This window comes from Papio anubis, chromosome 2 (genome assembly GCF_008728515.1).
Source record: "Papio anubis isolate 15944 chromosome 2, Panubis1.0, whole genome shotgun sequence".
Classification (NCBI taxonomy): domain Eukaryota; kingdom Metazoa; phylum Chordata; class Mammalia; order Primates; family Cercopithecidae; genus Papio; species Papio anubis.
In genome coordinates this window covers 91,914,648-91,927,226 of record NC_044977.1, presented here as the reverse complement: position 1 = coordinate 91,927,226, position 12,579 = coordinate 91,914,648, and the positions used below count along the sequence as shown (strand labels likewise).

The following is a 12,579-nucleotide window of genomic DNA, read 5'->3' as shown; positions in this document are numbered from 1 at the left end:
GTGGACCAATCTGGCTGGTGGGGTGGGCTCAGTGCAAGGATATATGGTGGGGAACTGGGGGGAGAACATCAGACTTGGTGCAGTGGAGGGAACTGAGAGGAGCTGAACTAGAGGTGGGGTCAAAAAAGGTGGATCTGGTTGGAAGGCTGAGAACAGGCTACCCTGGGGTCAGAGGCCAGACCTGGAAGAGGCTAAAGTCCAGTGAGACCATGAGGACATGGTGGCCCCGCCGGCCACCTGGTTCCTCCTGCAATTCCAGCCGCAGATCATGCCACCGGCCATCACTGACAGTCACCTGGTCCAGAAGGAGATGGGAAGCACGGCCCGAGCCCCTGGTCACTGTCACAGACAGTAACCCCCGATCTAGCTGTGGGCAGAGATGCATAGCCCTGGGGTTAGAGCCCTAAGTGGGCTGGGACTTGGAGGTGAGATCAGAGGGCTCAGAGGTCAGGAATATCAGAGGTCAGAACAGTGGGGTCAAGGTTATACCTGGCACACAGGGCACTGTGCCAGGGACATCATGTTGCTGATATAGTGTCAGGGGGCAGAGGATAGGACCAGGTGTTGTGGGTGGGTTGGTGCAGCTCGCATAAGAGAGAGCTATGCTGGAGCCCTGCACCTACAGAGGATATAATGACGGAAAGAGAATCAAGGGCTAGGGTCCAGAGCAGGGTCAAGTGTGGTTGGGACATCTGGCAGGAAAGTATGCTGTGTGACCAACCTGAACATACAAGAATGTCAGTGGTGGCCTAAGAGACTGAGAACTGAGAGTATAGGGAGGGTGAGCAGAGTGGACACACCTGGCAAAGGAGCGTGCTGTGTGGCCCAGCCTGCACTTGCATCAGGACCCCCTGTGTTGCCCGTGTCCGGAATGCCAGCCCCAGGTACCATGGCACAGACACAGCCATGTCACTTCCAAAGTTCCAGCTCAGTGTGCCGTTGCCACGGAAATGGTGGGGATGGGCCATAGCTGAGTGGATAAGAGAAACAGGGTTACAGCCCCTGCTCCAGGAGCAGATCTAACTCTGCAGGCACCCCCCACCCCATGCTGCCCACTTACTGAGCCGACAGTCTTTGCCGCCAAAGCCCACAGGGCAGTCGCAGCTGAAGCCACCCCAGCGCTCCAAGCAGAAGCCACTGTTCTTGCAGGGGCCTGAGTCACAAAAGTGTAGCTTGGCTTGGCAGCCTGGGAGAGGAAAGACATGAGAACAAGGGTTGGGGGCACAAGTGCTGGATAGGACTTTAGTGTCCAGAGGGGCTGAAAGAGACCAAGATCTCAGCCCCATTTTCTTTCGATGGGTGGGGTTGGTAAGAGTCAGGCCCTAAAGTCTGGGCTGTAGCATGGTGCTTGCCACCCAAAGAGACTGGGTTGAAGTCAGATGTGGAGTCACCCCATGGAGTCCTCTGCTCCCTCCCTATGATGGGGACAGGGTTATGGGCTGGGCTGGTGGAAGCTTCAGGCCTACCTGCCATGGTGCCATTATTTGCGACAAAAGCCGCCATGTCCATTCGGCGGCCATCAATGTGCAGGTCCCGCATACAGCCGATGAAGTCCTTATGGGACACGGGGAAGTTCTCGGGGAGGTTGGGGACACCCCCCAGAAGAAGAGGGCCCGTCAGGTCCAGGGACCTGGGGATCAGGGGTTTGGGTCATTGGTAGGACTGGGGCCAAAGCAGAGTTGCTCCTAGGGGGCCACAGGAAGCAGGGGGTAGGACCCAGAGGGTTGGGTGATTGAGGGAGGAAAATAAGGCCAAGCTGGGGAAGGAGTTAGGGTCTTACTTCAGTTGGGGTGCAAAGGGGAGCTCATGATGGGCCGATGGTCTGGGGAAAAGTAGGCGAACTGCGGTTAAGGGCTATGATGAAAGAGTGAGGCATCTGGCTGGCTGGGGAGGGGATGGAGACGTGAGGAGTCTGGGGACTGGACATGAGATTAAGGGACTCGGAGGGGACGTGGGGCATTAGTGAGACTGGGGTGGGGAGGTGGAGGCTTTGGAGGACTGCCTGGGGACTGTATGTGGGAGGTGGAAGTCTGGGGTGGAATGCAGGATTGGGGGCTAGAGTGAGCAGGCTTTCAGTGTCTTTGAAAGGAGAAGGAAATCTTGGTGGTTTGGGGGAAAGATGGGAGAGTTTGGCAGGATGGGATGAGGAATGGGATGTGAAGGGTTGGAGTGGGCTTTGGTAGGCAGGGGACAAGGGGACCAGGGGCGGGGGCCTCACTTCTTGGAGCTTGTTTGCACACCAGCAGCCGCGCATGAGTAGTTGCCAATTTCAGCACCAAACTGCAGAGCCACGGCCACATCACAATCATCCACGCTCAGCACAGCCACCTTATCCTTGGAGGGGCCCTGTGCACCCCCTAGGGCATCTGTCCGGGGCTAAAGACCCAGGCACACCAGTCAACAGTGCCCCTAGTAACCCCCGAGGAGCAGAAGTCAGCATCCCAACTCCCCTCATACCCGATGCCAGGGATGGTCCCCACCTTGTTGTAGTATTTCAGATGCACTGTATGCCATTGCCCATCACTCAAGCCCCCGGGAACTGTGGGGCTGACCACTGTGTTGGATTCACCTGGAGGGGAGACACATGTAGAATCATCAGGAGCAGTGGAGTCGCCCCATCTCACCCTAGTTATATAAGCACAGCCACTCCCAGGGCCACCCTGGATGCATCAGATCAGTCCCCCACTGGTGACTACAATGGCTGGCCCAGAGTGCCTTTGAACAGACAGGAGAAACAGACTTCTTGGAGGGAGGGACCTTCCCACAGGGAAGGACAAGGAGCTAGGTCTTCACTGCTTGTATGGCGTGGAGTGTGTGCTCAGATGCACAGTGAGGCAAACCTGAGGGGACTTGGGCCCTGCGTCCTCCAGCACACATGCACCCTCTCGCCGTCACATCCGGGGCACCCACCCGTGGAATATGTGAGCCGCACTTGGCCAGCCACGAGTTCCAGGGCCAGGAAGTCGTGCTTCTCGTTCAGGCGCCCGTTGTAGAAGAGTAGCCCGCTCTGCTGCACCGTGGCGAACCTGGGCGGGGTGGGAGGGGGTTGCGGGGGTGGGGGCGTCAGGAGCAGGGTACCATTTCACACCCACCATCCCTGCGAGGAGAAGGGGCTGGGGCGAGAGAGGAAGCGAGAGGGACGGCGGGACCGACCGAGGGGACGCGGGTGCAGCGAGGTCAGGAGACCCCGGGCGGGGCGTCAGGGGAGGGGCGGTGTCTCGTGGGAATGCCAGGACAGGGCAGTCAGGAATCTGAGTCAGGGCAGGTAGGTGGGGGCGGCGTGGAGGCGCTCAGACATGGGGCGGGCACCTACGAGAGGGACAGCGTGAGGTGGAAGCGCTGCCGCAAGCCGCGAAACATGACGAACGAACTGGGCGGGAAGGAGCGCGCAGCCACCTCGCAGCGCGGGCCCTCGAAGGCGCCGCCTGCCGGGCATTGGCAGCGAAAGCCGCCGTTGGGCGCGTCGGTGCAGGTGCCCCCGTTGCGGCAGACGCCCGGCACGCAGCGGCCGGCCTCGGTGTCCAGCTCGCAGTCCTCTCCTGGGGGCCAAGCCGCGGTCAGAGGCGGTCACGCCCACGCCCGCCCCTGCTCTGGCCCCTTCAAAGACCGCGCGCCCAGAGGCCGGGTGCCAAGACCCCCGAAAGGTCGAGCTCTTCGGTGGACACGCCCCTTCCATCTGGCCCCGCCCCGCGGCGCCGCCCCCTCCCCAGTCTCATCGCCGCCTCGGCGACTGCCTCTCCCGGCCACGTTCTACGGCTTCTGGCCTAACGGCGTCCACACCAGCCTCTGGCCTCAGAAGTCCCGCCCCCAGCCTTGGCCCGGCGCCCTGCTCACCTGTGAAGCGTGGGCGGCAGACGCATGTGTAGCCTCCCTCGCGCCGCGCGCAGGCTCCGCCGTTGCGACATGGGTTGGAGTAGCAGAGGTCGAGCTCGGTCTCGCAAAAGTCTCCTGTGAATCCGGGCGGGCAGCGGCAGCGCAGGCCAGCGATGGGTTGGATGGGTCGGAACAGCGTGGAGGCCGAGGCCAGGAAGGGCGCGGACGAGTCAAAGCGGAGCACGGACACGCATTTCATGTAGTTCTCACAGGGCTCTCGCAGGCACACGTTGTCGTCGAAGGGCAGTACGTCGAGCAGGGAGCGGGCCGCCAGCGCCGCCCGGCGCACATACAACTGCTCCTGGAGCTCCTCGGAGCTGAACCAGGGCCCCGCAGCGCCCGCCCCGGCCCCACGTGGAGCCAGCGCTGAGAAACTCACATTGAGCACGGTGCCCCCTACGTCTGTGTCGTTCTGGATGTTGAAGATGAAGACGTCCTCAGCGGGCGTAGCGAGCACCTCAGCCACGCCCTCGAGGAAGCGGCCCAGTAGCGGTGACAGGAAACGCTCCTGCCACATGTTCTCAAGGCGCACGGTCAGGCTGTTGGCCAGCAACTCCTCCGTGATGATGACCACGCGCAGCACACACTGCGCCGTCACGCTGTGCAGGCCATCTGCAGGTGGGGGCAGGGGCAGTGGTCATCCTGGGGCCAGTGGCCGCCCCTCCCTGGGACAAAAGAGGGCTGGGGCCAGTGATAGCCTAGGCCCCCAGAACCTCTAAGTCAGCAGGCTGACCCCACCAGGACACAAGGGAGTCTGGGGCTAGTGACCACCAGCTCCCCCAGCATCAAGGTGTCAAAAAGCCGCTGCTTCCTCCCCCAACCCGCAATACAAGGAGGGGTCTGGGCCAGGGATCAACCAACCCCACACAGTGCCCATGGGTTAGCAAGTCACTCCCCCAACAGCACTCAAGTACCCTGAGTACTCAGTAACTCACACTTCCCCAAGTTATCATGGTCAGCGGGCTACCCCAACTCAGGACACGGAGAGGAGCTAGGGCTACTGGCCATTCATTCCCATTCACCTTCCCCTTCTCCCCTCCCCCAGCATAGCAGAACCAGCAAAACATCCGCTACAGAAAACAAGGGTTCCAGATCAGGAATCACCTATCTCCTATTTTTGGTCAGCAAATTGCTCTTCCATAGCACTAGAAGGGGTCCTGGCCCAGTGAAAACTCAATGCCATCCTCCAGAATCCTGGGTTATCAAGCTCCAGGAGGGTCTTGAACACACACACACACACACACACACACACACACACACGCATTCTTGAGTTAGCAGCCTGCTCGCTACTCCAGATCTGGGTCCTGTGGTTTCAGTGACCACCCCAGAAATGAAGGTGAGGTGCTTAGCTGCCTTGTTCATCTTGTCCCCACACCCTAGCACATACTGGGTGGTCAATGAGGACAGACTGTTGAGTGAGTTGAGGGATAAATGAAGGTTGTGCCTTCTCAGGCAGTTCCAGGAGTCCCTGCTCCAGAACTGAGGAATGAGCACCAGTAAAGCCTATTTCACAACCTCTGCAGCCTCCAGTAGGCAGGACTTCAAGAGCCTCCCCACCTGCACTCTCCTATTATGGAGGGGTTTGTGAACGACTGGAGCAGATGGAGCAGGAAAGAGGCAGGTAGACCTCTGGACATTTTCCCAAAGGTCAGGGTCTCAGCCCCTATGAAGCCACTCTCCACCTGAAGCTTCCATAGTAAGCTGCTGTTCCTGACCACTCAATTATTGGTCATTTCCTGCACAGATGGGATAGGCATCAGACCGGACCCAAAGTAACCCTTTGTCTGAACATGGGCATAGTGTGGACTGACTGGCCCATACTGGCTTTGCCTGGGACCTCCAGAGGATTACCCCAGGACCGCTGACCTTTTGTCAGGAGGGGAGCTATCCCTAGGTAGCAGACAGTTCTTTACAGGCTTTATGGGGTCTGCTAGATGCCTTGGAATCATTGGGATTCTGTGGAGATTATCCAGGAACCTAAGCAGAGAACCTAACCTTGTGAGGTCTATGGCAGATCTTGTAGGGTGCAAGAACCCTACCCTTAAGGGGTTCTTGGAAGGCTTAGAAATCCCTGTTTGGTATGAGGTGCCCTGTGGAGTCCCTGAGACCTAACAGGTTGGGGTCACTGGGTCACTTGCCTGCCCCCTGCCCCTCACCTGTGACAGTCACCAACATGGAGGCCACCAGTGGGCGGTTATTGTCTAGCTTTCGGCTGAGTCGCAGCTCTCCACTGGTCTGGTTGACCACCAGCAGCTGCAGCTCATTGCCACGCTCAAAGGAGTAGAAGAGGTGGTCAGAGACATCGGGGTCATAAGCTGGGATGCGCCCAATAATGCCCGAAGGGAAGGTGTCTGAACGGTTGGATACATAGTTGTTGAAGAGAATCTGGAAGTTGTTGAGCACAGGGCTGTTGTCATTCTGGTCAATCAGGCGGACGTGCACAGTGGCCCGGCTGACCAAAGGAGCAGATGTGGCCTGCACCACAATCACATATTCTTGGCGAGCCTCATAGTCTAGGTCAATGAGTGCCGTCAGTTCTCCAGAGAAGATGTCCATTTGGAACAGCTCAGGGATGTTCCCCTCCACGATCTGGTACATTATATGGGCATTGGGGCCTTCATCAGGGTCCACTGCAGTGATCTGCGCCACCACTGAGCCCACAATGCTGTTCTCTTTCACCCGCACCTCAAACTCCTCAGCTGGGAAGACAGGTGCATTGTCGTTCACATCCTGCACCGTCACCTGGATACTGACTGGAGTCCGGAGTGGGGGTACACCTCTGTCCACTGCATAGGCAGTCAACTCATACACTGACACTGCCTCCCGGTCCAGCCGCCTCACTGTACGAACGATTCCAGAGGTGGGCTCAATGGTAAAATCTCCATCCCCGTCTTCACCATTCTGGAAAGTGTACTGGACCCGGCCATTGGCATGAGCATCCCGGTCGGTGGCTGAGATCTGCAGGACACTGGTGAAAGGTGGGGCATCCTCAGAGACCAACCCCGTATAGTGGGAGGCCACAAATTGTGGAGCATTGTCATTCACATCATTGACCATCACCTCCACATAAGTAGTGTCCGCCTTCTGTGGGATACCATTGTCTCGAGCTGTGATAGCCAAGGTGTAGGTCACCTGGTCCTCATAGTCTAATGGGGCCTGTAGTGTAATGGCCCCTGAGTCTGCATCAATGCGGAACTGGGGCAGGTTGTCCTCCAGGAGATAGGTGATACGAGCGTTCTCACCCACGTCATCATCAGAGGCACTGATGACCACTATGGTGCTGCCCACTGGCCGATCTTCATTCACACTCACTGAGTAGTGGGCACTTTGAAAAACCGGCCGATGAGTGTTGGCATCTGTGATGTTGATGTGCACATAGCAGTGATCATGAAGGGCCCGGTCAGATGCAGTTAGTACCAGCTTGAAGTAGCGTTCCTGTTTGTAGTCCAGTGGCAGAGCCAGAGTCACCAGACCCACACCCCCCTGGGTGCTGATGGCAAAACGATTCCGGGTGTTGCCACCTGTGATCTGGTAGCTGATGGCACTGTTGGCATCACGGTCTACTGCGGTCACGCTGACCACACTGGTGCCCACAGCTGCATCCTCATTCAGTCGTAGGTGGTACTCCTTCATTGTGAACTCAGGCCGATTGTCATTAACATCCAGCACAGTCACTGTGACACTGGCTGAGGCAGAGAGTGGGGGTGAGCCATGGTCTCGAGCCTCCACACCAAAGAAGTAATGCTCCACAGACTCACGGTCCAGGGGACCACTCACAGAGACCCAGCCAGTGGCGCTGTTTATCACGAAGGGAGTATCAGATGCCACACCAGTTAGGGAGTACTCCAATCTGGCATTCTCCCCATGGTCTGCATCGACTGCCTGAATGTGGATGACTGAGTGACCCAAGGGAGCATTTTCCAAGACAGAGACTTGGAAGGGCGTGCTGACAAAAATAGGAATGTGGTCATTGATGTCCACCACTTGGATGCTGGCCAGGCCCGTGTTGTTGGACAGCGGTGGCCGGCCAGCATCCTGCGCCCTGATGCGCAAGGCATACTCTCTCTCTGCCTCGAAGTCCAGAGGTGCCACCACCTGGATCTCGCCAGTGAGGCTGTCGATGGCAAAGTGGCCACGGCTATTGCCACTGATGATGTTGTAGTGCACCAATCCGTTGGCGTCCTTGTCCCGGTCGGTGGCCGTGACGCGCAGCACCACCGTGTGGGGGCGCACATCCTCGCGAACCTGCGCCACGTAGCGCTTCTCGCTGAACTGGGGAGCGTTGTCGTTCTCGTCTAGCACAGTTATGTGTACGCGCACAGTGGCCGAGCGCGGCCCGGGCTCCTGGCCCTGGTCGCTGGCTTCCACCACCAGCTCATAGCTTTCCATGTGCTCGCGATCCACGCGGCCGCTGGTGCTGATGAGGCCGGAGCGTGGATCAATCTCGAAGGCGGCGGCAGCTGCAGCGCGCGCAGCTGGCGGCCCCACGAAGCGGTAGCGCAGGTTGGCGTTGAGGGGCGCGTCGCCGTCAGTGGCACGCAACTGCAGGATAGGGTAGCCCTCCTCCACATTCTCGCGAAGCGTCTCCCGGTACTGCGCTTGCTCAAAAACCGGCGAGTGGTCGTTGCGGTCAGCTACTGTCACGGCCACCATCGTGGTGGCCGAGAGGCGCGGCGAGCCGTGGTCCTGCGCGGTCACACGCAGGTAATGACGCTCCATGCTCTCGCGGTCCAGAGCTGCCGCCGTACGGATGAGGCCGCTCTGCGGGTCGATGCTGAACAGCTCCAGAGAGCGGCTATTCATGAGCGCCGCCAGCGAGTAGACTAGGCGCCCGGCCTCGCCGGCGTCCGGGTCCTGTGCAACCACGCGTAGCACAGCGGTGCCTGCTGCTTCATTCTCCGGCACCAGCGTCTGGTAGTTGTACTGCGGAAACTGCGGGTGGCGGTTTGCGGCGCGACGAAAGCGTGCCCGGTTCGCCGAGGTTATTTTCCTGGCTTCAGGACGGGCCGGGATTCCCGGGGGGCGCGGCCCGGAGCGCTGAGGGAGGAAGCGGCGGCGGAAGAGACCCCGGGAGCGCATGCGCTCGGGCGCCGGCTTGGGAGCTGTCCGAGACTCGCGGGGTGCTGAACCTGGTGCAGGAGCTGTCCTCGCCGTGCGCGGTGCTGAATCCAGCTCGGGGCCAGATCCCGAGGCCCCTGGAAGACAGTTCCGCCGGGGGGCTGTCCTTTCTGCTCCGGATGTCGTGGCTCTCTCGCCCTGACTCTTGCTCCCTATTGCCCGTAATTCCCCACAGCAGCGCGCGGTGCCCACTCTTTTGCGGGCGCCTGTCCCAGCGTTCCGCTGGGAGGACACCGGCTTGGGACCGTGGTGCCGAACCAAAAAGTCTGAAGGGAGGGGTGAGCTGTTCCCCGAGCCCGGGACCCCTGGGGACAGAGCCCCTGGTGACAGACTACCTCTTTGCAAAGGTCCTGTCCGCCCGCAAGAGGAGATCTCTGGGCGCCAGTGTAACATAGACCCTGGTCCCTGTCCTGTCTCTCGTTCGCGGCTGCCCAATGGCTGGACGCCGTGTTCAATCCTCAACTCCTCGTTCGGCTGCTCAGGGGGACCTCGACTGTTCCGGGAGCTTTGCCTTTCCCCTCGGAGCCCCACGAAGACAGGCTCCCTGACCCCCAGTCCAGGCCCCCCATCCTCTCGGACCCCGGGAGACTCGGGACAAAGAGCTAAGGCTCTGCCACCGATATGCGGCCTTAGCCCCGTAGTGGCAGCTAACCCGGGGTCCCAGCCCTGGTGCCCACCGCCCCCCAGCTCCTCCTGGCTGAGGGGGAACAAAGAGAGGAGAAGGAGCAGAAGTATGGGGGTCGACCGTCCCCCGAGACCCCTCCACGGCGGCCGTCTCGCCATCATCCCCCGCCTCCCTGTACGGCCTCCACCGCCCCCCGCCCCCGTCCGGTCCTTGGTCTGGCCCCGCCGCTCGGGCCACCTCCCGGGCCCCTGCCGCCGCCCTGGGCCCCCGCCCCTCCGCCTGTCTCTCCGCGCCCCCGCCGCCCTCTGGGCACCATCTACTCCACGGCCGGAGCCCCTCCGGCGTGCGGCCCCAGCTTTTTCCGCCCCCACCACAGCATCCCCGACGCTGCTGCCGCCTCCCGCCGCTCCAACATGGCTCCCGGCCGCCCCGATGGTTCACTCCACCTCTGCCCCGGCGCCCGAAACACGGTGGTACAACCCATCGCGCATGGCAGCTCTGAGGACGGAAGCTCTTGACGCCATCTTTATTGAGGACGTGAGCGCTGCTCATGGTGCTGAACAGAGCACGGGGGTTCGCCGCCGTTAGGTCCGCCCTCCCCACTTTCGGCCGCCGCCCTCACCCACCTCCCTCCTTCTAGGGCGCTGTCCCAGCTCTGTCTCTCAGCCTTTTTCTCCCCTTCCAGATCTCTCGTCTCCCTTCCTGACCACTAGTTCTAAACCGTGTCCCGGATTTTGGTCCGAAATTTTGGTGCCCATGAGCGTTCTCATGGTTCTGGGAGCGGGTACTGTGTGAAATCTTGGGGTAGAGGGGACGATGGCTGGACAGGGATCTGGGATACCAGCACCCCGAACAATAGCTTTAACTATCCGATCAGCTAGTTTTATGAAACATGTCGCGACCACCTGCTTGTTTTAGAGCGCCCCTGCGGAGCAGGAACCGGAGATGACCCTCCCGAGGCGGGAGCAGAGGACGAATTCTTCCCTGCCTTGCCTGTCCCCAGCAGTCTCCCGGGCTCGGGGCCCCTCCACTGGAGGCTGCACACCCTCCGAGGCTGAGGGTTCCGAGTGCTCTGGGATGCCACGTGGAGCCCGGCGTTGCCCCATGGCTGCGGGCCCCGCTTCTTCGGATCCCCGCCCCTCGTCTGCCACGACCGCATCCCTTAACCCCTTGAAGGGACTGACACAGAAACTCAGTCCTCCCCCCACCCTCGGTGCATTCCAGCTCTCCCTGCGTAACTCCTGGCACGCGCCGGTCTCGCCAGGCCAATGGGTGGACCTGGCGCAACAGACGTCACAAGAGGAGCGGAGGCGAGGGGTGAAAGCGAAGCACTCCAATCAGAGAGTCATTGTTTCTATTGGCACAATGGGAGGCTCCGCCCCTCACGGAGGACTCGTCGCATGGGCGAGGGGGCTCCAGGGGTTGTCGGCTAAACGTGAGAGATAGTCCGGGAGGTACACTATACGGACCGGCCTCCAAAGGCAGAATCGATAACGAGATGCAGCGCCGGGTGCAGAGGACGCGGGCATCCCGACACCCAGGAAGAGGTCAGGGCCGGGACCCTAGAACGCTCCACAGGGTGCGGCTCCCGCGATGGGGTGGATCCTGGTTCTAACAGGCGAGGAACTCCCGACCAAGGCCTCTGGCCCGCCCCGAACGGTACCTATGACATCACCATCAACCAATCAGTGGGCGCATTCTCTCGCCCCTTGACTTCTCCGCTTCCGGGAGGCGGGGCTCCTGCGGATCCCACCTCCCGAGCGCCCCTTATGGCTACCAAGGACAGGCAGCAGGTCTCCAGTTCTGCCCTCTCCCGTCTACGGATCTGAGGACCTCCCGAGGATCAGAGCTCTGGGCCGGATACACGGCCGGGATTCCCACGGGTTTGTGGGTGGGGGTGGAGGATCTGCAGAGGCGCTTAGGGCTGAACTCCTTTGAATGGGAGCCAATCGGTGCAGGGGCTGGAGAGGCGAGTCCCCCAGAGTGGTTTTATGTATTTATTTATTTAGAGACAAGGTCTTACTCTTTCGGAGTGCAGTGGTGATCACAGCTTACCGTAGCCTCGAACTCCCCAGGCTCACGCGATTCTACCCCCTCAGCCTCCCGAGTAGCTGGGACTACAGGTACGTGTCACCACACTTGGCTAATTTTTGCATTTTTTGTAGAGACGGGGTCTCACCATGTATTGAACTCCCGGTCTTGAACTCCTGGGCTCAAGCAATCCGCCCGTCTTGGCCTCCCGAAGTGCTGGGATTATAGGTGTGAGCAACCGTGCCTGGCAACCCAGAAGCACCAGCGCTTTCTGGGTCCACAATCTAGTGAGTAGAGGGCACAAAACCTGACACCACAGAGGGAGACAGGCAGGGGCTCTGCTAGGAAAGGGTGCTAAGGTCCCAGAGGAGGCGTCTGAGTCACCTTCGAGACCTGGGAAGCCTTCTTGCATAAGATGCCCGAGCAATGCCTTGAATGACCAAGGGGACATCTGCATCTGCAAAGGAAGGGCAGGGAGGGATAGGGATGGGGGGTGGGCATCCTAGGTCTTGGAGACTGTGTGGGCAAATGTGCAGAGGCATAAAGGGACTATGGCTGAGGGAAATCAAGCCCTGCCCTCTCACCTATAGGGCTGGCGCTGGCCCCAGCTAACACTCCTTTTGGAGAGCAAAGCTCCTCACTCGTGACCGGTGAGATCGATTGCGGATCGCTCTCCATGTTGCTCCCTGCTGTGTGTCCTCACTGTCATCCTCCCTTCGTGGCTGTTCTGTGGAGGCCCACTCCTTCCATCTGCACTCACCTCTATGCCCCAGCCCCAGTGGCAGTTCCTAATGCACTCCCGGTAAAAAAACAAAAACCAAATGTTGGTGATAGTTCTTCTCTCCGCCTCCAAATCTTGCCCTTGCCTCCTAATAAGATCCTTATGTGGTTTAACCTCATTCTATTTTTTTTTTTTTTTTTTTTTTGAGATT

The 12,579-nt window shown here is 59.9% G+C and overlaps 1 protein-coding gene and 1 long non-coding RNA gene across 4 annotated transcripts in view; one reads left to right on the top strand and one right to left on the bottom strand.

Moving 5' to 3' along the window:
* Positions 1 to 10,966, bottom strand: part of CELSR3 (cadherin EGF LAG seven-pass G-type receptor 3) — a 27,188-nt gene extending 16,222 nt beyond the window's left edge. For 2 of the 3 annotated variants that reach the window (XM_009200836.4, XM_009200837.4), the window contains exons 1-10: positions 6,030 to 9,489; positions 3,835 to 4,485; positions 3,314 to 3,539; positions 2,911 to 3,026; positions 2,481 to 2,569; positions 2,219 to 2,376; positions 1,467 to 1,630; positions 1,061 to 1,186; positions 801 to 970; positions 182 to 367 (exon numbers count right to left, since the gene is read on the bottom strand). In XM_009200836.4, the coding sequence (XP_009199100.3) occupies positions 182 to 367; positions 801 to 970; positions 1,061 to 1,186; positions 1,467 to 1,630; positions 2,219 to 2,376; positions 2,481 to 2,569; positions 2,911 to 3,026; positions 3,314 to 3,539; positions 3,835 to 4,485; positions 6,030 to 9,384 (5,241 nt within the window). In that variant the 5' untranslated portion in view covers positions 9,385 to 9,489. Of the gene's footprint in view, positions 1 to 181; positions 368 to 800; positions 971 to 1,060; positions 1,187 to 1,466; positions 1,631 to 2,218; positions 2,377 to 2,480; positions 2,570 to 2,910; positions 3,027 to 3,313; positions 3,540 to 3,834; positions 4,486 to 6,029 lie in introns of all 3 variants that reach the window. The other variant, XM_031663369.1, reaches the window with a different exon arrangement.
* On the top strand, positions 10,966 to 12,579 carry LOC116273771. Its single transcript, XR_004182165.1, has 3 exons — positions 10,966 to 11,499; positions 11,782 to 11,934; positions 12,238 to 12,579. It is a non-coding gene; the product is annotated as an uncharacterized LOC116273771 (long non-coding RNA).